General features: G+C 46.6%; 1 protein-coding gene across 2 annotated transcripts in view; it reads left to right on the forward strand.

The window, feature by feature from the left end:
• dscamb (Down syndrome cell adhesion molecule b) overlaps positions 1-23,997 on the forward strand; it is a 129,175-nt gene that overhangs the window by 89,887 nt on the left and 15,291 nt on the right. For both annotated transcript variants that reach the window (XM_024445297.2, XM_042297456.1), the window contains 17 exons: positions 1,232-1,510; positions 1,770-1,889; positions 4,035-4,214; positions 13,807-14,003; positions 14,231-14,327; positions 14,639-14,767; positions 14,933-15,100; positions 15,602-15,672; positions 15,883-16,126; positions 17,799-17,945; positions 19,034-19,189; positions 19,406-19,539; positions 19,744-19,897; positions 20,096-20,213; positions 20,744-20,907; positions 21,091-21,189; positions 22,059-22,247. In XM_024445297.2, coding sequence (XP_024301065.2) covers positions 1,232-1,510; positions 1,770-1,889; positions 4,035-4,214; positions 13,807-14,003; positions 14,231-14,327; positions 14,639-14,767; positions 14,933-15,100; positions 15,602-15,672; positions 15,883-16,126; positions 17,799-17,945; positions 19,034-19,189; positions 19,406-19,539; positions 19,744-19,897; positions 20,096-20,213; positions 20,744-20,907; positions 21,091-21,189; positions 22,059-22,247 — 2,646 coding nt within the window. The remainder of the gene's footprint in view (positions 1-1,231; positions 1,511-1,769; positions 1,890-4,034; positions 4,215-13,806; positions 14,004-14,230; positions 14,328-14,638; positions 14,768-14,932; positions 15,101-15,601; positions 15,673-15,882; positions 16,127-17,798; positions 17,946-19,033; positions 19,190-19,405; positions 19,540-19,743; positions 19,898-20,095; positions 20,214-20,743; positions 20,908-21,090; positions 21,190-22,058; positions 22,248-23,997) is intronic.

Here is a 23,997-nt window from a genome sequence, read left to right on the forward strand (position 1 = left end):
AACACACAGCTAGGGACCATCTTCTCAAATCTGATTGACCTTTAGCCATGTCTTCAAGCATTTTGTGAAAGTGTGATATGTGGTGTAGTTATGTGTGTCTGATGGCAGTGTATTCCAGACATGGGAAGCTCTCACAGAGAAAACGGATTTACTAAAGGTGCTTTTCCTTAAGGGAACTATATAGTCACCTCTCATGGCAGACCTTGTGGATCTGCTGCCATATGTTTGGGTTTTCTGTTTAACAAAAATACTGAGTGGAGGGGGAACCAGGCCATTTAGGATCTTGAATACAAGACATGCATCGGTGTATTGCACAAGATTTTCCCAACTCAGGAGCTCATGTTTTCTGAGGATGTAACAGTGATGATGGCTATTGGGCTTCCTTTCAAGCACTTTGAGAGCCTGTTTGTAGACAGACTGAATAGGTCTTAATGTTGTACAGCAAGCTAGGCCCAACTAGTCAAGCAGTATGTTAAGTGGGGGAGTATCATAGATTTGAAGTACAGTTTTGCTACCTCTGTAGTCAAACAATTTCTTATAAATCGGAAATTAGCTTGGTTGAATTTTTCACATGCTTTTTAAAAGAGAGGTTGGAATCAAGCATGATGCCAAGATATTTAAAATCAGATACCACCTGGAGCTTCTCCCCTGACACATAGACCTCTGGCTCAGTAGCATCTGTTGCCCTCTTTGTGAAGAACATGCAAACAGTTTTTTTTACATTGAGATGCAAACACGAGTCACTGAGCCACTTTGTAACCTGGACCATTACAGTAGTGAGTTCTTGTGCAGCTTGTTGTTTGCTCTTTGCATGCACATATATCACTGTATCATCTGCATACATTTGAACTTCAGACCCAGTACAGACAGAAGGAAGATCATTTATGTACATGCTGAACAGGAGGGTCCCCAGTATTGACCCTTGGGGCATGCCCACATCATAGCTAAGATTGGGAGACAGCTCATTGCTCACTCTGACACACAGTTCTGCCTTCAAGGTATAATTTCATCCATCTCAAGGCATCAGGGGAAAAGTTGAACTTGGACAATTTTGTGATGAGAATCTCATGGTTAACAGTATCAAAAGCCTTCCTTAGGTCCAGAAATACAGCCCCAACAACACTCCCTTTGTCCATCTTGGACTTCACATTTTTCTGAAAAAAGCAGTTGGCTTTGTATTGTCTCTCAGCCTAATGTGGTTATGGTCACCTCTCCCCCTCTTCCCCTCCAGTTCCACCATACATCCAGCCCTTTGCATTCCAGCGGTTCTCCATTGGTCAACGCGTCTTCATCCCCTGCGTGGTAATGTCAGGTGACCAGCCCCTGGACATCACCTGGCAGAAGGACGGGCGGCCAATCCCTGCCAGTCTGGGGGTTACCATCGACAACATAGAGTTCACCAGCTCACTGCGGATCTCCAACCTGTCCCCAGACCACAACGGAAACTACACCTGCATTGCACGCAACGAGGCTGCAGCCGTTGAGCACCAGAGTCAGCTCATTGTCAGGGGTGAGAGGAGGCTAGCACGTTGTTCCTCTGTCTCTGTCTCTAGATGTATCTCTCTTAGGTTCCCTCCTCTCGCTCCCTGACTCATACTGTCTTTCTTTCTCTCTCTGCTTCTGTTTCTTTCTCTGCTGCTCTCTCCGTTGCTTCTCATCTGTCTTTATACTGTGATTTCTCTCCACTGCTCTCTTTTTCTCTTCTACTATCTTTCTGTCTCAGAAGTACTAGTAAGTCAGTCTGTGTGTTGTTCCCTCTGCTCCTCCAGTTCCTCCCCAGTTTGTGGTGCAGCCCACAGACCAGGATGGGATCTATGGCAAAACTGTGACCCTCAACTGCTCTGCTGAGGGTTATCCACGCCCCACCCTCGTATGGAAACACTCCAAAGGTAAACAGATACGTAAATCAAGCATCAGAAGACTGTCGGTAGCATGAATTAAATGGTTATACAAACATATTAATGGACATTGTTTGGGGATGTAACGGCAGCTCTTTTGGAGGGATTAACGGTAGTAGTAGTTGAAGCCATATGGGTTCCATCTGTTTCGTCCACAGCCCGTGTTTGATGTGGTTCAACAACTGCAGGTGTACACACACACTGTCACAGGTCGCAGGTGTACAGCCACTGTCGGTTGTGAGGTGGGGGAGCTACCAGTGAGGTGTGAGAGAGCAGGTGAACAAAGTGCCACAGCACTTGACCTGGATAGCTGAAGAGGGGACCCAGGTGTTTGTTGCTTCGCCCATAACCTGGGATGAAAGCTTCCCACAATGGAGAGACAACCACCAATCCAACCAATTGGGTGGTGTGGGGGCCGTGTGATGGGCATCAAAGGCGTGGAGACAGGGCCAGACAGACAGCAGCCAGGCTTTGATGGGATTTGTTTGTGACTTTGGCTCCCTGGGACCGAGAGGAGATTGGGTTTGATGTGAGAGAGATGCTCCTCAATGTCTTAGACCTCCTGTCTGATTAAAAATGTCTGGCAGAACCTTGGTCTGTCGCCACGGCGATGGCAGAGTGAAGCCTCGGCTGGGGCCTTTATCTGAGATGTACCTCTAATTTGTAAGTGCGTGTGTTGCTGTATGTTGTGGTTCTGGATAATGCTTTTTATTCTCCCAGTCAAGTGCTAGCAGAGCAGAGCCACAGAGAGATAGAACAGTGAAGAAGGAAAGGTCAGCTGGTATTAGCATAACTGCTAGCTCCCTCTGGATATGCAAAATCCATCATTCAAGAGCACGTCCTCCTCTCTTGCTATCTCTCTCTCTTCTCGTCTACAAGGCAGCAGAGTGGGAATAGTACTGCCACTTGACCCCTCGCTAACCATAGGCACTTGACTGGATTTTTAATTAAGGACCAAAACCCACAGTTCACTAAATGTCCTTATCTTTACACGCTAACTTTATCGCATGCTAATATCTGGCCCAGTTCAGACATATGTTTAATTCTCTATGAGCGAGCCTGGATGTGTTGCTCTAACATAGGTAGACCACTTACAGCTTTGAGTGGATTTCCATTTCCAGGCAGCTCGTTGACCTGAACATTTTCAGTATTAAACATTTCCTACAGTACTGAAGTTTGACCTTTTTGAATGAAACTGTCCAACATTACCTCCAACAGAAACATGGATGATTATAGAAAATACCTTGTTCCCTAATATGTAAAAAGTATAAGGCTGTATACTAGTATGCTGAGGAATACCTCACCACCAGGGAGATATGCCCAACAAATGAAGAATATTTGACCTACAAAAAGCATGTATATACTAATACTAATCTTTGTGTTTCACCAAGACAAAACCAATGCTTTGGAGATTAGGTTGTATTTACCCCAAAATATATGTACAATACAATGTTCCGTCTTTGATGTGTAGATTTGTAAATGTACATGCTTACATGTTCAATGTTGTTCACATAAAGGATACCAAACCTGGCTTACAGACAGAAAATCAAGGAAAGACAAAGGAAAAGAACTTTTTTTGTGTCAAAGAAACTGCTCTGCATTTTATTGACTGATTCCTTGTTTCAAGGCCAAGTTGCAGTCTTGTTGTTTTCTTCCTCAGCAATCTGCTCTGGTGTTGAACATGAGCACTATCTCTTTAACGATTACCTCATTTTAGTGGCTACATCCTCCACAGCAGCTGCTGAGGTTTAGGGGCAGTGTTAAGAGACATGTTTACTGTCCTTAAATCCCTAAAGCTTTGTCACTAAAGCGTTACACACACTGTACAAGTCAAATAAGGATGCGCATCTGTCAATAGTTTTGACCCAAAACATGAGCATTAAAAACAAAAACAGTAGTAGCTTTGGATTTAAATTAGTAAGGGGAAATTGTAGCACACCATCCCCATGTGCTGTTAACCTTGCATTGCTTATGCCAAATACAATGTTTCAGTTTAAGGATTAGAGTATGTTGTAGACTTACACGTCCTTTACAAATATGTACACAATTTTTAAAGGTGCTAAATGCATTTCAAATGTGGATCTCAGGTTATATCATCCATGACTCGTGGCCCTGTCCCTCCTGTCTCTTTCCTAGGTAACGGGGTTCCTCAGTTCCAGCCTATCGCCCTGAACTCTGGCTCCCGTATCCAGCTGCTGGTCAACGGCTCTCTGCTCATCAAACACGTGCTGGAGGAGGACAGCGGCTACTACCTGTGTAAGGTCAGCAACGACGTGGGAGCTGACGTCAGTAAATCCATGTACCTCACCATCAAAAGTAAGACTCCAAAAACAATGTAATGTTTCTTTCTGACTTCCTTATTAGACTAACTCTGTTTGGTATTGTTGGGTGAAGCATCAAATGACAAGTGTGTATCGCATCTGTGAGTTTGGGTCAGAGCAAATGAGGGGAAATAAGGGTAAAATCTTGATCCCACAGTTTAGTCACTGTTCCTTTGGCCCTGGGTGGGTGTGTGTGTGTGTGTGTGTGTGTGTGTGTGTGTGTGTGTGTGTGTGAGCAGCTAAGGACTTATGTCCTGTCCATTACACCCTGAACTCTTCATTCAAGCGGAGTCTGCCAATTGCAAAAGAGAGGGACAGAGCACTACACCACTACACTACTGTGCTCTCTTGTTCTCTGGCCTGCTTTCTCTATCTCACTCTTTCCCCCTCTCTGATTCTCTCTCTCTCTCTCTTTCTCTGATAATGATTATGTTGCCCTACTTGTCTTACATCACCTACATCACATTTAAAATGACATATAGCACCTTCATAAGGTCACCAGTATGCCATCTCTCAATCTGTATTTCCCTGAAGTCACAGAAATGTGACCAGCCTATATGTTATCTTCTGGTATTAGCCCTGTCCCTGGCTGCATATTGATTTGTATTACAGTGTTCTCCTATAGCCTTGTAGACATCATGTTTAACCGACAAGGGGGAGAGGGCCTGCCTTGCCAGGTCTATTTTAATCAGTACCAGCAGCAGTCTAATGTAACTGTAGCATCACTAATCACTTGCTGGTTACAAAACCAACCTGAGACAGAGCCAAGTCCTGGGCCATGGCCAGGCTAAGCATCATTAATGTCAGTGGGACTTGGAGAGGAACTGGGACACAGTTCAGTGACATAAGGTCACTCATTAGATGCTGTGTCATTTCAAAGGTTTAGACATTGAACAATTGACCTTAGGGTTACTCAGATGGCCCTTAGGCTACTGTAGTAACTGTACATTGAATCATCACACAGTTAAAACAGATACAGTCTGAGTAATGAATCATGACATACTGAAACAAGGACAGGGCATGGTTTTGTTTTGTATTGGAGTCCAGACAGTTTGTCTCTCTCTGCTTTGTTGACTGGTGTGGTTGCAGCATGTGGAGTATGTTAATAAGGATCGGTGTTGCGCTAGCGGGACAAATTCCGGTGAAACTGGAGGGCACACAATTCAAATAAATAATCAGTAATATTATGGATTTTAAACATTTAGGTACATATAAGTGTCTCATATCGGCTGAAAGTTTAAATTATTTTTAATCTAACTGCACTGTCCGACTGTCCGATTTACATTTTATTTTTTAACCTTTATTTAACTAGGCAAGTCAGTTAAGAACAAGAATTTCAATTTTCAATTCAGCCTAGGAACAGTGGGTTAACTGCCTGTTCAGGGGCAGAACGACAGATTTGTACCTTGTCAGCTCGGGGGTTTGAACTTGCAACCTTCCGGTTACTAGTCCAACGCTCTAACCACTAGGCAGGAAGTTACTAGTCCAATGCTCTAACCACTCATTCAGGCAGGAAGTGGAGAAAATAGGGGCCTAGCCCTAAGAAGTTAATGACCCTGGTCACCAGTCTCCTGGCACTGCTAGTCTGGCTTCGCTGCATGGGGGAAGTATTCTCATTTGATGGTGCTCAGATGTGAGTAGAGCTTATTTTCTGTTGCTGTTCTTATCAAGCTGTTGCAGTAGACCCCCCGCTAAGCTGCTCTCTCTGTCAGAGCCAAAGGCAGCTCCCTCCTGGCATTGACTGCTGCACAAATATGCAAACAGACACACACAAACCCACGCAAAGATGGTAACACACATGTGCGCTCCTACAGTACACACAAGCCCTCATTTACACACACACACGTGCGCACACACTTTCTCTATCATGCATCCATTCAGATTCACATAATGTAAATAAATACACACTCTCACACACATCAGTAATCATAAATACACATCTCATCATCAATACACACAGACGTGCACAGACGTTTAGTTTCATTCCATACCGTTGCGTTTTATATACTTACACTGATTTGTGCGAACAAGCATGAACCATCTATTTAAACAAACAGTTTAAACAGTTTACAGTTTCTGATCATGGTGTGGCTAAGACACTGAGAGGATGCAACAGACATTGGCTGTATGCTAGCCAGCATGGCTACGATGCTCTGGCCTACCCCACCCAGTGTACTGTACAGTATGAGCTTGTCATAGTTAATGAGGCTAACATGGAAGTGCTTATGTAGCACTCTGTGTTTCCATCAGTACATTAGCTCACTGGAGGCCGTGGTTGCCATGCAGTGGCTGGACCTGTGAGACAACACATTTACACACCCAATCAGCAACTGGCTGGGCCCGGGCACCATTATTATTATAATTTTTTTTACATTACCAACCAGGTCATTGGTCAGCATGCCATAAACAGTAGCTATGCAGTTGGTTAATGCCTGATTATCACTGACAAACAGTTGGCTGTACACCGTAGCCAGGCCCAACAACAGCAAGACGCTTCCAGTCACAAGAAAGCCTCTTCCTCTCCTCTCTGCCTTCTTTTCCCAGGAGGTATTTGTCTCTTGACATGTGAGAGAGTAATTGTGCAGGAGAACAGGGCATTAGAGTGGCTCCACTCAACTTGTCATCCCTGTACTGTATGGCCTGTAAGAAGAACACTGGGCCGGCCTGAGGAGTGTGTGTGTGTAGTGTAAATCTCTGTGTGTGGGTGTATTATAGGCTATATGCATTTCATTGTGTGTGTGTGTGTGTGTGTGTGTGTGTGTTTGGGGGGTATAGCCCAGTGAGGCATTGCATGGCATGGTGGCCTACTTTCCCAGCATGCCCGGCGAGGAGATGATAAAATGAGGGTTGAAGCGTATTATCCTCACACAGCGCCGTCGCCCCAGCCTCAGCCCCAGATCAGCTTCCACCCTGACACTGAGACCAGCACGCCCCAGGACACACGATATCATTGGGAATGTACAGGGGGAGGTGGGGAGAGCAAGAGATTTGCTTTTAATGTATCAGTCTCATAGCGTTTCATAGCCTACTGTCAGTGTGTGTATGTGTGAGCTGACTACATTGTACTGTACTATAGGTCTATGCAGGACAGAGGAGTTAGGTTGAGAGCTGCTCCTTATCACCAGATTCCATAAGCCTTCAAAAGCTTAATCAGGAAGACGGAGGGAGATTTAGGGCTGTTACAGTAAGGGGTGTTACAGTAATACTAATTGTAAAGGGGACCCACTGTGAGCGTGTCTCTGTGTAGTGAGGTGTATAGATTCCCTACTTTATAGATTCCTGCTCGTTCTCTCCTATAGCCTACTCTCATTTCCTGTTTAGTTTTACTCAAATCTCTCAAGACTATTTAAATTTAATGATGATTGACATCTTAGAAATGAGAACATTCTGATTATCCAGAAAGCCCAGAGTTGTGATGTCTTTGGGGCTTTTGTTAGTGGTATCCATCATGCTACTGGGGGGTTGGAAGCTCAGTCATTACATGATGGTACAGCTGTACTCTTGTCACTCATCAAAATATCACATTTCATGCCTTATAAACCCTGAACTGTGTGTGCACTCGTAGACTCAAGATGCTTTCTGTAAAAGTGTACTTATTCGCTTGAGTGGATTGAAAAAGAACACCATTAGTGTCTCAGTATGCACTGCTGCCTGTCTGTCCTAACTATTCTGCTGCCTGTCTGCCCTAACTATTCTGCTGCCTGTCTGCCCCAACTATTCTGCTGCCTGTCTGCCCTAACTATTCTGCTGCCTGTCTGCCCTAACTATTCTGCTGCCTGTCTGTCCTAACTATTCTGCTGCCTGTCTGTCCTAACTATTCTGCTGCCTGTCTGTCCTAACTATTCTGCTGCCTGTCTGCCCCTAACTATTCTGCTGCCTGTCTGTCCTAACTATTCTGCTGCCTGTCTGTCCTAACTATTCTGCTGCCTGTCTGCCTTAACTATTCTGCTGCCTGTCTGCCCTAACTATTCTGCTGCCTGTCTGCCTTAACTATTCGGCTGCCTGTCTGCCCTAACTATTCTGTGTGCATGTGTGCATGTGTGCATGTGTACATGCGTGTGTGTGTGTGTCCCAGGCCGTTGAAGCTCTTCAGTGAGTTTCTGCTTCATTTCAACCCGTCAATACTTCAATTAGAGACAGACTAAGTAAGGGCCCAGGGGAACAGTTATTTGCATGTGGTGTTCTACCTTATTTTCAGTCCCTCTCTTACAGAGAAAGGGTTCAGATCAGAAAGATAAAACAACAGATGATTTTACTACTGCTGTGCAGCTAACACATTTTACTCAAAGTGTGTACACCCTAGCCAACTAGAAATCCTACAGTAAGATGTTTTAATTTTATTTTATATACCAATGTTTTGGGGATTTCTTGTCAAAAAATGTAACTCTATAATGGTCTGTTCAATTTGAAGACTGGCTATCATTGCAATTCACACCTTTTAATAATGCTACTGGATGATTGTTTACCCAATCAGTTGTAGTCCATCTCCATCCAAGATGGCAACCTCCTCCTCAGTCTCCCTCTGCCCAATGACACACAGCCAGACCTGACTGGGACCTGACAGACAGATAGGAATAGAAACCTCCTCATCAGTCTCCCTCCTCCTCAGTCTCCCTCTGCCAAGTGACACACAGCCAGACTTGACTGGGACCTGACAGACAGATAGGAATTGAAACCTCCTCCTCAGTCTCCCTCCTCCTCAGTCTCCCTCTGCCCAGTGACACACAGCCAGACCTGACAGACAGATAGGAATAGAAACCTCCTCCTCAGTCTCCCTCCTCCTCAGTCTCCCTCTGCCCAGTGACACACAGCCAGACCTGACAGACAGATAGGAATAGAAACCCCCTCCTCAGTCTCCCTCCTCCTCAGTCTCCCTCCTCCTCAGTCTCCCTCTGCCCAGTGACACACAGCCAGACCTGACTGGGACCTGACAGACAGATAGGAATTGAAACCTCCTCCTCAGTCTCCCTCTGCCCAGTGACACACAGCCAGACCTGACAGACAGATAGGAATAGAAACCTCCTCATCAGTCTCTCTCCTCCTCAGTGTCCCTCTGCCCAGTGACACACAGCCAGACCTGACTGGGACCTGACAGACAGATAGGAATAGAAACCTCCTCCCCCTCTCCCTCTCTCTCCCTCTCTCTGTCTCTCCCTCCCCCCTGTCTCTCCCTCCCTCCCTCTGTCTCTCCCTCCCTCCCTCCCTCCCTCTGTCTCTCCCTCCCTCCCTCTGTCTCTCCCTCCCTCCCTCTGTCCTCCCTCCCTCCCTCTGTCTCTGTCTCTCCCTCCCTCCCTCCCTCCCTCTGTCTCTCCCTCCCTCCCTCTGTCTCTCCCTCCCTCCCTCTTTCTCTCCCTCCCTCCCTCTGTCTCTCCCTCCCTCTGTCTCTCCCTCCCTCCCTCCCTCCCTCTGTCTCTCCCTCCCTCCCTCTCTCTCCCTCCCTCTCTCTGTCTCTCCCTCCCTCCCTCTGTCTCTCCCTCCCTCTCTCTCCCTCCCTCTCTCTGTCTCTCCCTCCCTCCCTCCCTCTGTCTCTCCCTCCCTCCCTCTGTCTCTCCCTCCCTCTCTCTCCCTCCCTCTCTCTGTCTCTCCCTCCCTCCCTCTGTCTCTCCCTCCCTCCCTCTGTCTCTCCCTCCCTCCCTCCCTCTGTCTCCCTCCCTCCCTCCCTCCCTCCCTCTGTCTCTCCCTCCCTCCCTCTGTCTCTCCCTCCCTCCCTCTTTCTCTCCCTCCCTCCCTCTGTCTCTCCCTCCCTCTGTCTCTCCCTCCCTCCCTCTGTCTCTCCCTCCCTCCCTCTCTCTCCCTCCCTCCCTCTGTCTCTCCCTCCCTCTCTCTCCCTCCCTCTCTCTGTCTCTCCCTCCCTCCCTCTGTCTCTCCCTCCCTCTCTCTGTCTCTCCTCCCTCTCTCTGTCTCTCCCTCCCTCCCTCTGTCTCTCCCTCCCTCTCTCTGTCTCTCCTCCCCTCTCTGTCTCTCCCTCCCTCTGTCTCTCCCTCCCTCTGTCCTCCCTCCCTCCCTCCCTCCCTCCCTCCCTCCCTCCCTCCCTCCCCCTCCCTCCCTCCCTCCCTCCCTCCCTCCCTCCCTCCCTCCCTCCCTCCCTCCCTCCCTCCCTCCCTCCCTCCCTCCCTCCCTCCCTCCCTCTGTCTCTCCCTCTCTGTGTCTTTCCCTCCCTCCCTCTTTCTCTCCCTCCCTCCCTCTTTCTCTCCCTCCCTCCCTCTGTCTCTCCCTCCCTCCCTCTGTCTCTCCCTCCCTCCCTCTTTCTCTCCCTCCTGCACATTATTACCAGGCTCTGTTACATCGCTGGATATTAAAAAATATACTTCAACCAAGCAATTATGGGCCATCAAAAAGAATACTGGTAGCCTGGGGGGCTACTGAGGGTTGTGTTGTGAATGTAGGCAGGAGAGAGGAGTCTGGCTGGGAGCAGCCTTTTGTTGTCCCCACAACCTTCTTTAACAAGTCTCAGATTGTTGTGAGGATGGTTTAAGATGGAGAACACCTTGAGCTGCCTGTTTGTTCTATGTCATCTTTGACACCTGAGGCCTTTACTGGATCAGTATTGGGAGTGTCACAGCAAACTGAGTATGACACTGTGGAAGCACACAGCACAGAGCAGCCAGTCTCTGTAGCTTTAACAAGCAGCCAGAGCAGACAGACATTTCCCTGAAATTTGATCAGGTGGAACTGTGCTGATCACACAGTGGAGGAGCTGGGTTCTGTGCCAGAGCCACGTGTGTGATGACAATAGCAGATCGTATGCCTGTATTGTTTGAAAGGTACATCAGCATTAGGATTCTTCTTCTATTCTGCGTCCCCCCCTCCTCCTCTAGCTCCCCCTCTTCCCTCCTCTCCTCAAAGGCGGAGCGCTCATCAAGGCATGCCCTCCGTCTCGCGGGGCCAGGAGTAGGAAAACATCAGGCAGGTCTCCTGCTGATGCTGCCTGCCACGGCGCTGCCTGCTGCCTCAGATGTATGGAGAAACTACCCCTGTTAAGGAGCAATAACATTTAGAGAAGGCTGAGGAGGATATTTTAATGTGCCTCACTTAAAATTCATAGTTGTCATGCAAAATAAATCAGCGTTCTTTGGCGTAGTTTGAGAGTGAATAAGAGATGAGGCTTAAATGTTGGCAGACCTTAGTGTGACACATTCAATCATGTCAGAGAGGGGCTGTCAGCGAGCGGAGCCACACCCCCTCCTACACACACACACACATACACACACATACACACACACACAAACCCCTCCTCTGCACCGTGAACCTCAAACGGGGTGGTGCAGAGAGAACGAGGGAGATGGAGAGAGTGTGTCACCTGGGATTATGTGTGGTTTGTTTTTGCTGCATGTGTTTCTCTGTTTTTCAGAATTTGTGTGGGTGTGTATGTGTGTTCCGTGTGAGTGTTGCCTTCTTGTGTAGATGTGTGTGTGTTCTGTGTTGGTGTGTGACTGTGTGTGTAGAAGACAGAGGAGAGGTCGAGGTTCTGAGTGTGTGTGGAGGGGTAGTGAGACAGCAGTGGGGCCAGAGGAGTAGTCTTGTCTGCTGTGTATGAATAATCAAAGTGGGCTCTCATCATTAAATCATAGCCGTCCTGGTGGGATAGGAGAGAGAGGAGAGAGATCACAGTTACACTGCTGCAGGGGAACATCCTCTCAGACAGTGTTTCTGAGACTTGTCATGAGTCCTCTCTGCTCGTACTACCCACTTAGTTCCTGGAGAAACAGCTCCTTTAACAGACACAGACAGACACACACAGACAGACAGACACACAGAGGAGAATGGCTAGAGCACCAGCCCCCAGACGTATCCCATTGTCTTAGTCAGTAGGATGTACTGTATATATGATCTTGTTAAACACGTACAGTAGACATGCCGTATGTACCTACACATTCATATACAGTACATTATTTTGTCTGCCTTGAAGTCCATTCCTCTCTGAAACATCAGCAATAGTGCACTGTACATACAGTATGTGCGGCATTTGTATGAGATATCAGTACAGCAGGTTATATCATCAAGGCTTTCAATGTAACTGTGATCTACACAAACCTATGTGAGACAGTACAGGACTGTGTTGTGTGTCTGTACTGTAGTAGAGGACACCTGCAGCTGTTTATAGCAGAACTGGGGTATTTCCCCAAATACACACACACACACACACACACACACACACACACACACACACACACACACACACACACACACACACACAGCACCGCTGCTAATAAGCGTGGTAACGCCAGACGAGCTCTACACACACCGCGGGGAGTTCAGACTAGTCACAGCTTTCTTCTGCTCTGTAGCACCCTGTCTCTGTCTCTGTCTCTGTCTCTGTCTCTGTCTCTGTCTCTGTCTCTGTCTCTGTCTCTGTCTCTGTCTCTGTCTCTGTCTCTGTCTCTGTCTCTGTCCCTGTCTCTGTCTCTGTCTCTGTCTCTGTCTCTGTCCCTGTCTCTGTCTCTGTCTCTGTCTCTGTCTCTGTCTCTGTCTCTGTCCCTGTCTCTGTCTCTGTCCCTGTCTCTGTCTCTGTCTCTGTCTCTGTCTCTGTCTCTGTCTCTGTCCCAGTCTCTGTCTCTGTCTCTGTCTCTGTCTCTGTCTCTGTCCCTGTCTGTCTCTGTCTCTGTCTCTGTCCCTGTCCCTGTCCCTGTCTCTGTCCCTGTCTCTGTCTCTGTCCCTGTCTCTGTCCCAGTCTCTGTCTCTGTCCCTGTCTCTGTCTCTGTCTCTGTCTCTGTCTCTGTCTCTGTCTCTGTCTCTGTCTCTGTCTCTGTCCCTGTCTCTGTCCCTGTCTCTGTCTCTGTCTCTGTCTCTGTCTCTGTCTCTGTCTCTGTCCCTGTCTCTGTCTCTGTCTCTGTCCCAGTCTCTGTCTCTGACTCTGTCTCTGTCTCTGTCCCTTTCTCTGTCCCTGTCTCTGTCTCTGTCCCTGTCCCTGTCTCTGTCCCTGTCTCTGTCTCACTCTGTCCCTGTCTCACTCTGTCCCTGTCCCTGTCTCTCTCTGTCTCTGTCCCTGTCCCTGTCTCTCTCTGTCCCTGTCTCGGTCTCTGTCCCTCTCTCTGTCTCTGTCTATGTCTCTGTCCCTGTCTCTGTCTCTGTCCCTGTCCCTGTCCCTGTCTCTGTCTCTCTCTCTGTCCCTGTCTCTGTCTCTGTCTCTGTCCCTGTCTCTGTCCCTGTCTCTGTCTCTGTCTCTGTCCCTGTCTCTGTCTCTGTCTCTGTCCCTGTCCCTGTCTCTGTCTCTGTCTCTGTCCCTGTCTCTGTCTCTGTCTCTGTCTCTGTCCCTGTCCCTGTCTCTGTCTCTGTCTCTGTCTCTGCCTGAGACGCCCTACCTCAGGAACAACACGTAAACAGTTGCTGTCTTGATTTTTGAACCATTAGTGGTTTTTGAACCATTAGTGGTCAATGCATTGTGGGAACCAGGGAGATCTAGATAGGAGTCTCCATAGTTGACTATTCTCAGCCGTGACGTTGGGAATGAGTACTCCTTTAGGCTTTAGGGTGGCAGAGGACCGTTAAAGGAGAATGTATGAGCCTCTGTTAAGTTACTTAGAAGTTCCAACCTCTGCTTCACTCTCTCCCTTTCTCGCTTTCTCTCCTCTCACCCTCTCTCTCAGTTCCGGCCATGATCACGTCGTACCCCAACACCACCATGGCCACGGTGGGCCAGCAGAAAGAGATGAGCTGCACGGCCCACGGGGAGAAGCCCATCATGGTGCGCTGGGAAAAGGAGGAACGCATCATCAACCCAGAGACCAGCCGCTACACCGTCGTGGTCAAAGAGGTGGCTGACGAGGTCATCTCCACTCTGAAGGTGCGCCTGAGGCCTCCACCTCAAATGGGGGTGATGTGTATTATTAGTGTAGTACGTTCTCAGTATAGCATGAATGATCATAGTAGTGTTTGTGCTTGCAGTGATTGACATTGGACATTTTGTGTAGCCTATAAAATAACCAGAGGTTATGATCAGTTGAATACCAAACTGTTTTGGTGTATTATGGAGATGTTGCCTGGTTGAAAACTATGTTGACCTCTCCTCAGATTTTGCCCACCGTTCGGGAAGATTCTGGATTCTTCTCCTGCCATGCCATCAACTCCTATGGTGAAGACAGAGGGATCATTCAGTTAACAGTACAAGGTAAACTCCTGGCTTCAGCTCCTGCTTCTTAAGCTGTTTCTCCATAGTGGTACCTTTTTGTTGCTACTGTAAGTTTCTCCTGACCACATCAGCTAATATCTCTGGGCCTTAGTTAACTTGAGCCTGCAGTTTGTTTCCTCATGGTCAGGTCAACTAAGTGAACAGATAAACCTCTCTATCTAATCTGTGTGTGTGTGTGTGTGTGTGTGTGTGTGTGTGTGTGTGTGTGTGTGTGTGTGTGTGTGTGTGTGTGTGTGTGTGTGTGTGTGTGTGTGTGTGTGTGTGTGTATGTGTGGTTTAAACCCTTTTAGAACCTCCGGACCCTCCCGAGGTGGAGATCCGAGAGGTCAGAGACCGGACCATTGCCCTCCGCTGGACCATGGGCTTTGACGGAAACAGCCCCATCACAGGATATGACATCGAGTGCAAGAACAAGTCAGGTAGGGCTGGCACAATCGCCTATGGAATAATGTGAGAAATCCACATGAAATTGCGTATGACATAGTTAGAACTAAATTGTTTTTTTGCATTAGCTAACTTGTTTGTTGTTGGTTGTCATGTCATACAGAGATGCTAATAGGTTCATTGTGTTTGGCCCCCCCTAGCCTCGTGGAATTCAGCCCAGATAACCAAAGATGTGTCCCCCCAGCTGAACCAGGCCACCATTATAGAGCTGCACCCCTCCTCCACCTACAACATCCGCATATTCGCCAAGAACAACATCGGCAAGAGCGACACCAGCAACGAGCTCACCATCACCACTGACGAAGCAGGTCGGCCCACACAGATCTGTCCTTCACTGGGTCAAAACATCATGTAGTTATGTTCCAAACCAGTTTGACACATATTCTGTTGGTCTTCAGATTTTAGCAATGGATGCGTGTTGTTTTCAATTATGATATTTTCTTGAATACAGTAAAGGTCCATCGCTCGTTTATAACTAGAGCAAAGGGATTCCTAGCGTTGTAGCACCATCTAGTGAGATATTTACTCAAAATAATTAATGTCTGAATTGACTCAGTCAATTGACTCAGAAAATTATTCAAAAAGGACCTTTACCATTGCATTTTTGTTTCACAGTTCTGGTCTACTTAAGGGGTGGCTCTCCCATAGGCATCAATGCGATAGCTTGGTCTGGTCGACTTAGTTCACGCGCCACGCACCAACTAGAAAAAAGGAGCCTATGAAATGTCTTGCTTTCTCAATCATCTCTGCAACAGTCAACTGAATGTCTCATAAGAGTATTTTGTGTTAATATTACACCTGTTCCACAGCCCCCGATGGCCCTCCACAGGAAGTACAACTGGAGGCCACCTCTCCACAAAGCATCAAAGTCACCTGGAAGGTACTGTGTCCTCATGGTGTTAAACAGAGCTATTTTCCTGTTTCTATCGATGTCTATGTACAGTCTGATCGTATGATATGACAATAGTAATGCAGAGCATTTGACCAAACGTGTTACCCTAATTATAAGCAAAAGGATGGCAGCATTTGAACATATTTTGCAGCATTTTAACATATTGTCGTTGTCCCCCATCCTCTTCCTCCTCCTCAGGCCCCCCACAAGCACCTTCAGAATGGGGTGATTCGGGGCTACCAGGTGGGTTACAGAGAGTACAGCTCTGGAGGCAGCTTCCAGTTTAACATCATCAGCATGGACACCACAGGGGAGAGCAGCGAAAGCATCACCCTGGACAACCTGAGGAAGTTCACTGAGTACGGGGTGGTGGTGCAGGCAGCTAACCGTGCAGGCACCGGCCCCTCCTCTCAGGAGGTCATCACCAAAACACTGGAGGATGGTTAGTATAGATCAGGGGGTTAAGGGGTGGGGTTGGGTAGGGATGTGTGTTTGTGTTTAGTTTACTTCTTAATAGCATGAGAATGTTGCAGTGTGAAAATGTAATTGCCGTAGGTAGACTACCATCTTCTGGATCAATTACCTCAAACCAAAAGATGTGAAATCACTAATACAGTAAGAAGCCAGTAGGAGGAGATATTGCAGCCTAGTCTGAACAAAAATATAAATGCAACGTGCAACAATGTCAAAGATTTTATTGAGTTAACATTCATTTCGGCACTAATCTATGGATTTCACATGACTGGGAATACAGATATGCATCTTTTGGTCACAGATACCTTAAAAAAGAAGGGGCGTGGATCAGAAAACCAGTCAGTATCTCGTGTGACCACCATTTGCATCATGCAGTGCGACACATTGCATAGATTTGATCAGGTCGTTGTGGCCTGTGGAATGTTGTCCTACTCCTCTTCAATGGCTGTGCGAAATTGCTGGATATTGGCGGGAACTGGAATACGCTGTCGTACACGTTGATCCAGAGCATCCCAAACATGCTCAATTGGTGACATGTCTGGTGAGTATGCAGGCCATGGAAGAACTGGGACATTTTCAGCTTCCAGCAATTGTGTACAGATTCTTACGACATGGGGCCGTGCATTATCATGCTGAAACATGAGGTGATGGCAGCGGATTAATGGCACGACAATGGGCCTCAGGATCTCGTCACTGTATATCTGTGCATTGAAATTGCCATCAATAAAATGCAATTGTGTTCGTTGTCCGTAGCCCATATCACATCCCCACTGCCACCATGGGGCACTCTGTTCATAAAGTTGACATCAACAAACCGATCCCTCACACAACACAATACACACTGTCTGCCATCTATCCCGTACAGTTGAAACTGGGATTAATCCACGAAGAGCACACTTCTCCAGTGTGCCAGTGGCCATCGAAGGTGAGCATTTGCCCACTGAAGTCGGTTACGACGCCAAACTGCAGTCAGGTCAAGACCCTGGTTAGTGCGAAAATCATGCAAATGAGCTTCCCTGAAACGGTTTCAGACAGTTTGCATAGTTTTTATTCGGATGTATAAACCCACAGTTTCATCAACTGTCCCGGTAGCTGGTCTCAGACGATCCTGCAGGAAGCCTGATGTGGTTACATGTGGTCTGCGGTTGTAAGGTGAATTGGACGTTCTGCCAAATTCTCTAAAACTATGTTGGAGGTGGGTTATGGTAGATAAATGGACATTCAATTCTCTTGCAACAGCTCTGGTGGACATTCCTGCAGCCAATTGCACACTCCCTCAAAACTTGAGACATATGTGGCATTGTGTTGTGTGACGACACTGCACATTTTAGAGTGGATTGTATTGTCCCCAGCACAAGGTGCACCTGTGTAATGATCATGCTGTTTATCAGCTTCTACACCTGTCAGGTGGATGGATTATCTTGGCAAAGGAGAAATGCTCACTAACAGGGATATAAACACATTTTTGCACAACATTTGAGAGAAATAAGCTTTTTGTCCATATGGAACATTTTATTTTTATTTTTATTTCAGCTCATGAAACATGGGACCAACACCTTACATGTTGCATATATATATTTGTTCAGTGTACCATTGTCTACACATGTCCTAACTTCGGTTCCCCTCCTGTCCCTTGACAGTCCCCTCGCGTCCCCCTGAGAATGTCCTGGCCATGGCCAAGTCCCCAGAAGTAATCTCTCTGTCCTGGTTGACCCTGCCCAAAGAGGCCCTCAATGGAAACCTGCAGGGCTACAGAGTCATCTACTGGGCCAACCTGCCAGACGGAGGTAGGGGCTTGTTAACACGCGCTCAGAATACTTAGCAGACCACTGGTGGTGTGAGCACTATGATCATAATGGTTTTAGCCCATTCTTTAATTTTCTATTTTAACTGCTATGTAGTATGCCATTCATCTTGTACTTGACAGATTTGTGCCACTAGGTGAGGCTATGGTTTAGTTTTTAGTTTTCTCAACAGGCAACACTAGATCATGGGTGTGCCTTGTGGAATGTTTGCAATATCTCAGCAACGCTGCCATTTTCTCCTCAATTTCATTCTGCCAGTGTTGATTCAAGTTAGTTCTAATTAGTTCACTTCTAGATTTACTTACAAATCAACTATCCAATGAGTATTATATCTCAATAGACACATATCCATTTAAAATGGGTTCCTGTTCTGTATATAATGTAGTTAATTAGTTGTTTAGAAGCTTCATTCTAGATGAGGTGGGTTATTTGGATGGAGGTACCACGGGGCGTGAGAGGGGGCAGCACCCAGAGCTAACACTCTGCTCCCAGGCCCTGTGGATGGGATCCAGCCTGCAGCCTCTCGGCGCTCCATCAATAATTCAAAAGATGCAGTAACTCACTGAGGGTCACTGCTTCAGTTCTGTCTACAAGGACACTCAGTCAAGGACACAGGAGACGCAGCAGACAGAGCACTACTGCCAGTACTCAGTCATTACTATATCACAGATACTACCTCGGTCAAAAATCAGAGTAGCTTACTGTGTATGTGCATCGTCTTGTATGGTAGTTTGCAGTGTGGTCCTAGGCAGTGGTGTAAAGTACTTCATTAAAAATACTTTAAAATACTACTTAAGTCGTTTTTGGGGGTATCTATACTTTTACTCAAATACTATTTTACTGGGTTACTTTCACTTTTACTTGAGTCATTTTATATTAAGGTATCTTTACTTTTACTCATGTATGACAATTGAGTACTTATTCCACCTCTGGTTCTAGGTTTATTGTATTATTGTGGTCACGGTAGTTCTTTTCTCATAATGCTGTCACACTGGATCATAGACTTAATTTGATATGGCATGAGAGTGAGTGATAAAAGGTTGTTTGTGACCGTTGTGTGACATTGACAGAGTTGGGAGAGATCAGGAACGTGACCACCTCCTACCCGTCTCTGGAACTGGATGGTCTGGAGAAATACACCAACTACAGCATCCAGGTTCTGGCCTTCACCCGGGCTGGGGACGGGGTGCGCAGTGAGCAGATCTTCACCCGGACCAAGGAAGACGGTGAGATACAAATCCTGGCTTGAGATACACTTGGTATAGATGTGGATCATTGCTTTCACATTGACATCAAAGCATGATTCCTGCATAAGTTCAAGCTATGCACGTAATAAAGAACTATCTGCAATAAGGCCATATAAGCCCATCTTCACTGTTTCTATTCATATATACAGTATATATGTATGTTTAACATAATATGCCCCTCCTTCCTCCCTCTAGTCCCTGGGCCTCCAGCGGGGGTTAAGAGTGCAGCCGCCACCAGCTCTGTGGTGTTTGTGTCCTGGCTCCCTCCTCTCAAACTCAACGGCATCATCAGGAAGTACATTGTCTTCTGTTCCAACCTGCACCCCACGGTACGGAGCTCTATTATTATTAACACAGCTCTCACAGCAGCCTTGAATGCCCATTACAACACTGCCTCCAGTCCTCCCATTCTGGGCTGTATTAGAAAGTCCTGTAGGGAGAGAGAAAGCTCATGAAGATTGCTCCTCTGTTCAAGTTGTATGATAAATGCATAGACGTGTAACCCCCTTCCCTTTCTCCCTCCCTCTCTCCAGGTGATGAGTGAGTTTGAGGCTTCTCCTGATGTGTATTTCTACAGAGTGCCAAACCTGGCCCGCAACAGGAAGTACAGCATCTGGGTGGTTGCTGTGACAGCCGCTGGGCGAGGCAACAGCAGTGAGACCATCACAGTGGAACCTCGGGCCAAAGGTACAGGTTGCCTGTGTAACAGCGTAACTATTGAACGTTGGGAATCAAAACTGATGTTTCTGAAATATTAGTGATTGCAGTATGATTTTGATTGATATGACATCTAGTATATTGCTTGCATTCTGTTATTATTCATCATTGTTATCCATTGGAATAGAATGGTAAAGTCACAGGGATGCATGTGTGTAACCCCCCTAGCTCCTGCCAGGATCCTGACGTTCAACGGAACAGTGACTACACCCTGGATGAAGGACATCATTCTGCCCTGCAAGGCGGTTGGAGATCCACCCCCCACCATCAAGTGGCTGAAGGGAAAGTAAGTCACGCCATAGAGCTGTATAGAGATCACAACGTTGTATCTGTACCATTATTGCATCTGTGACAGCATTGGCAGCGCCATTGAGGCTATCTACATTTTCTTCTTCTTTTGATGTATGAAAAAAGTCAGTGCTGGAGTCTTGAACCAAATATTGTCATTCATTTATTATGGCCACTAAATGGCGGTCATATAGCTTTAAGCCATTTACAAACTAGGACGGTCGTATAGCTTTAAGACATTTACAAACTATGCAAACCAATTTGAAGAGGAAGACAATGCTCTGATCATTGGCTGATCGCTCCCAACCCATAGGAATCCCCACCCAGTTGACTACTTTAAAATGATGGAAGCCTTCAATGGCAAATGTCATTGCAAAACCAGGTAATTTCCAAGAAATGATCTCTATACATCTCTATGGTCAAGGCCTATCTGTCACATGATTCAGCACAATGCAGGTACGTCAAAATCGTAATGACGTTTTTATGTACTGTACTGAACATCATCTGGTCCACTCTACCTCTCAACAGCAATGGTACACCTGCCCCTGTTCTGATTGATGGACGCCGCAGTGTCCATAGCAACGGTAGCTTCATCATCCGAACGGTGAAAGCAGAGGACTCTGGGAACTACAGCTGTGTGGCCAGCAACAACTGGGGCTCTGATGAGATCACGCTCAACCTGCAGGTTCAAGGTAAGACAGAGAGAGATGCCCAAGGATAATTGTCCAAAACTGTCCAATACTAATTTGTATTGGACAGTATTGAAAAGCCTTTCTACCTAGCTCTTATGAGGACACTTTGTGGCTAGTTTGATATAGCACAGATGCTTTGTTGTCATGGATTTTGTTAGAAACATCATTCATTTTGTTCTACAGTTCCTCCAGACCAACCACGCCTCACAGTTACCAAGACAACCACCACATCAATCACTCTGTCCTGGATACCTGGGGACAACGGAGGAAGCTCCATCAGAGGTGAGTGACATTAGGCCATTTAGACACAGCAGAGACACCTCTACAAGGCATAGACCTCCTTTCCAATACCCCAGTGACACTTCAACAAGACAAATATCCCCATTCACACCCACTAACTAATGACATTTCAACAAGAGATAAAGTAGACCTCCATTCAGACACACTAACCAATGACATTTCAACAAGAGAAAAAGTAGACCTCCATTCGGGCACTCCAACGACACCTCAAAAATTCACTGGTAACTACTAAGACACACCAATGGCACTTCAGTAACAGGGCTGGTACCCTATTAGGACATTGGGTGAACAAAATAATCTTACAAGTCCCCCCACTTCTCATTATCTTAGACAGGCTTAGTAATTGCGCTGAGTGGGGTGCTAAAACAGTGGAGAGGGAATAGATTAAAAAGGAACAAAGAAGATTAGGTGGGTTAAAGTGGAAGATTAAACCACTCAGTCAAGAAGAAAGCCCAATCACAGAAGGAGTAGCACTGGTGATTTATCATAGCTGGTCATCACTGGAACACAAACATATTTGTTTTCATGTCATGCGTCAAACTATAGTATATTGTCTAGTCATTGCACTTACCCCAATACAGTGCCTTATTTCCTTTTATTTGTGTAGAGTAAATATTGGCTATGATCATGTGCTGTTGTCCTGCCTTATGTTACACTTAATGTTAATCAGTTTCATTGGCATGTTTATAAGTATTTAGCCCATACCTGAGCTCAAATACTTCCACTCTGCTGTGCCAGCACTGTGAGAGAGTATCTGGGTAATGTAGTTATTAGGTTATTAGATTAACTTGGAGTGTGTTGGGAGAGATTTTACAGTTATGCTCTCTCTCTCTCACTCTCTCTCTCTCTAGGCTACATCCTGCAGTACTCAGAGGACAACAGTGAGCAGTGGGGCAGCTTTCCCATTAGCCCTAGCGAGCGCTCGTACCGTCTGGAGAACCTGAAGTGTGGCACTTGGTACAAATTCACCCTGACTGCTCAGAATGGAGTGGGCCCTGGACGCATCAGTGAGATCATTGAAGCAAAAACGCACGGAAAAGGTAGAGTCTCTATTGCAGGGATGGGCTATAGGTAGAGTCTCTATTGCAGGGATGGGCTATAGGTAGAGTCTCTATTGCAGGGATGGGCTATAGGTAGAGTCTTTATAGCAGGGCTGGACTATAGGTAGAGTCTCTATTGCAGGGATGGGCTATAGGTAGAGTCTCTATAGCAGGGGTGGGGTATACGTAGAGTCTCTATAGCAGGGATGGGCTATAGGTAGAGTCTCTATTGCAGGGATGGGCTTCATGTAGAGTCTCTATAGCAGGGATGGGCTTTATGTAGAGTCTCTATAGCAGGGATGGGCTATAGGTAGAGTCTCTATAGCAGGGATTGCCTTCATGTAGAGTCTCTATAGCAGGGACAGGCTGTAAGTAGAGTCTCTGTAGCAGGGACGGGCTGTAAGTAGAGTCTCTATAGCAGGGATGGGCTGTAAGTAGAGTCTCTATAGAAGGGATGGGCTATAGGTAGAGTCTCTATAGCAGTGATGGGCTATAGGTAGAGTCTCTATAGCAGGGATGGGCTGTAAGTAGAGTCTCTATTGCAGGGATGGGCTATAGGTAGAGTCTCTATAGCAGGGATGGGCTTCATGTAGAGTCTCTATAGCAGGGACAGGCTGTAAGTAGAGTCTCTGTAGCAGGGACGGGCTGTAAGTAGAGTCTCTATAGCAGGGATGGGCTGTAAGTAGAGTCTCTATAGAAGGGATGGGCTATAGGTAGAGTCTCTATAGCAGTGATGGGCTATAGGTAGAGTCTCTATAGCAGGGATGGGCTGTAAGTAGAGTCTCTATTGCAGGGATGGGCTATAGGTAGAGTCTCTATAGCAGGGATGGGCTTCATATAGAGTCTCTATAGCAGGGACGGGCTGTAAGTAGAGTCTCTATAGCAGGGATGGGCTGTAAGTAGAGTCTCTATAGCAGGGATGGGCAATAGGTATTTTTTATTTATTTAACTAGGCAAGTCAGTTAAGAGCAAATTCTTATTTATAATGACCGGGGAACAGTGGGTTAACTGCCTTGTTCAGGGGCAGGACGACAGAGTTGTACCTTGTCAGCTCAGGGATTCGATACAACAACCTTTCGGTTACTGACCCAACGCTCTAACCATTAGGCTACCTGCCTCCCCAAGTAGAGTCTCGATAGCAGGGATGGGCTACTGGCCCTCGGATACATTTTTTATTTTGTTTTTTAAAACTCAGTCGGAGTCTCAATTTACAGTTGCAAGTTAGAATAGTAGAATACACAAGGTGCAATAAAACATGTGTTATGTCAGTCACTGATAGTCACTCAATTAGCCCATATCAGCTAACATTTTTTAGATTGGTAAGTTAGTCTAGCGGACAGCAATCTAAACTTAGTAATCATGGATGAATTACCGGCCCCATTGATTTTGTTTGCCAGTCTCACTCAGGTATCATATTAAAAACTGCAAACATTTCTCTCCACCCTATGGCAAACTGTACAACGACAAACTTTCCCCCCCCTATCCAATGTCAAAATGAGTAGAATTGGATGAAATTACCATTTTCTCTATGCCCTATGGCAAAATGTGTAGAATTACACGACGATTAATTCTAAAACGTAAAACATTTCTCTCCAAGGTCAAGAGTGAGGCTGCTAAAATATTTTGCTTGCAATGTGGTGGGTGGGGGGATGCACATGTGGGTACGCAGACCTGCAAGCAACTTTTTTGCTGCCCCCACCCCCATCATCTCTGCTCTATAGCATCTCCACCCCACCACTGTCCCCTTTAG

Source organism: Oncorhynchus tshawytscha, linkage group LG14 (genome assembly GCF_018296145.1).
Source record: "Oncorhynchus tshawytscha isolate Ot180627B linkage group LG14, Otsh_v2.0, whole genome shotgun sequence".
NCBI lineage: Eukaryota > Metazoa > Chordata > Actinopteri > Salmoniformes > Salmonidae > Oncorhynchus > Oncorhynchus tshawytscha.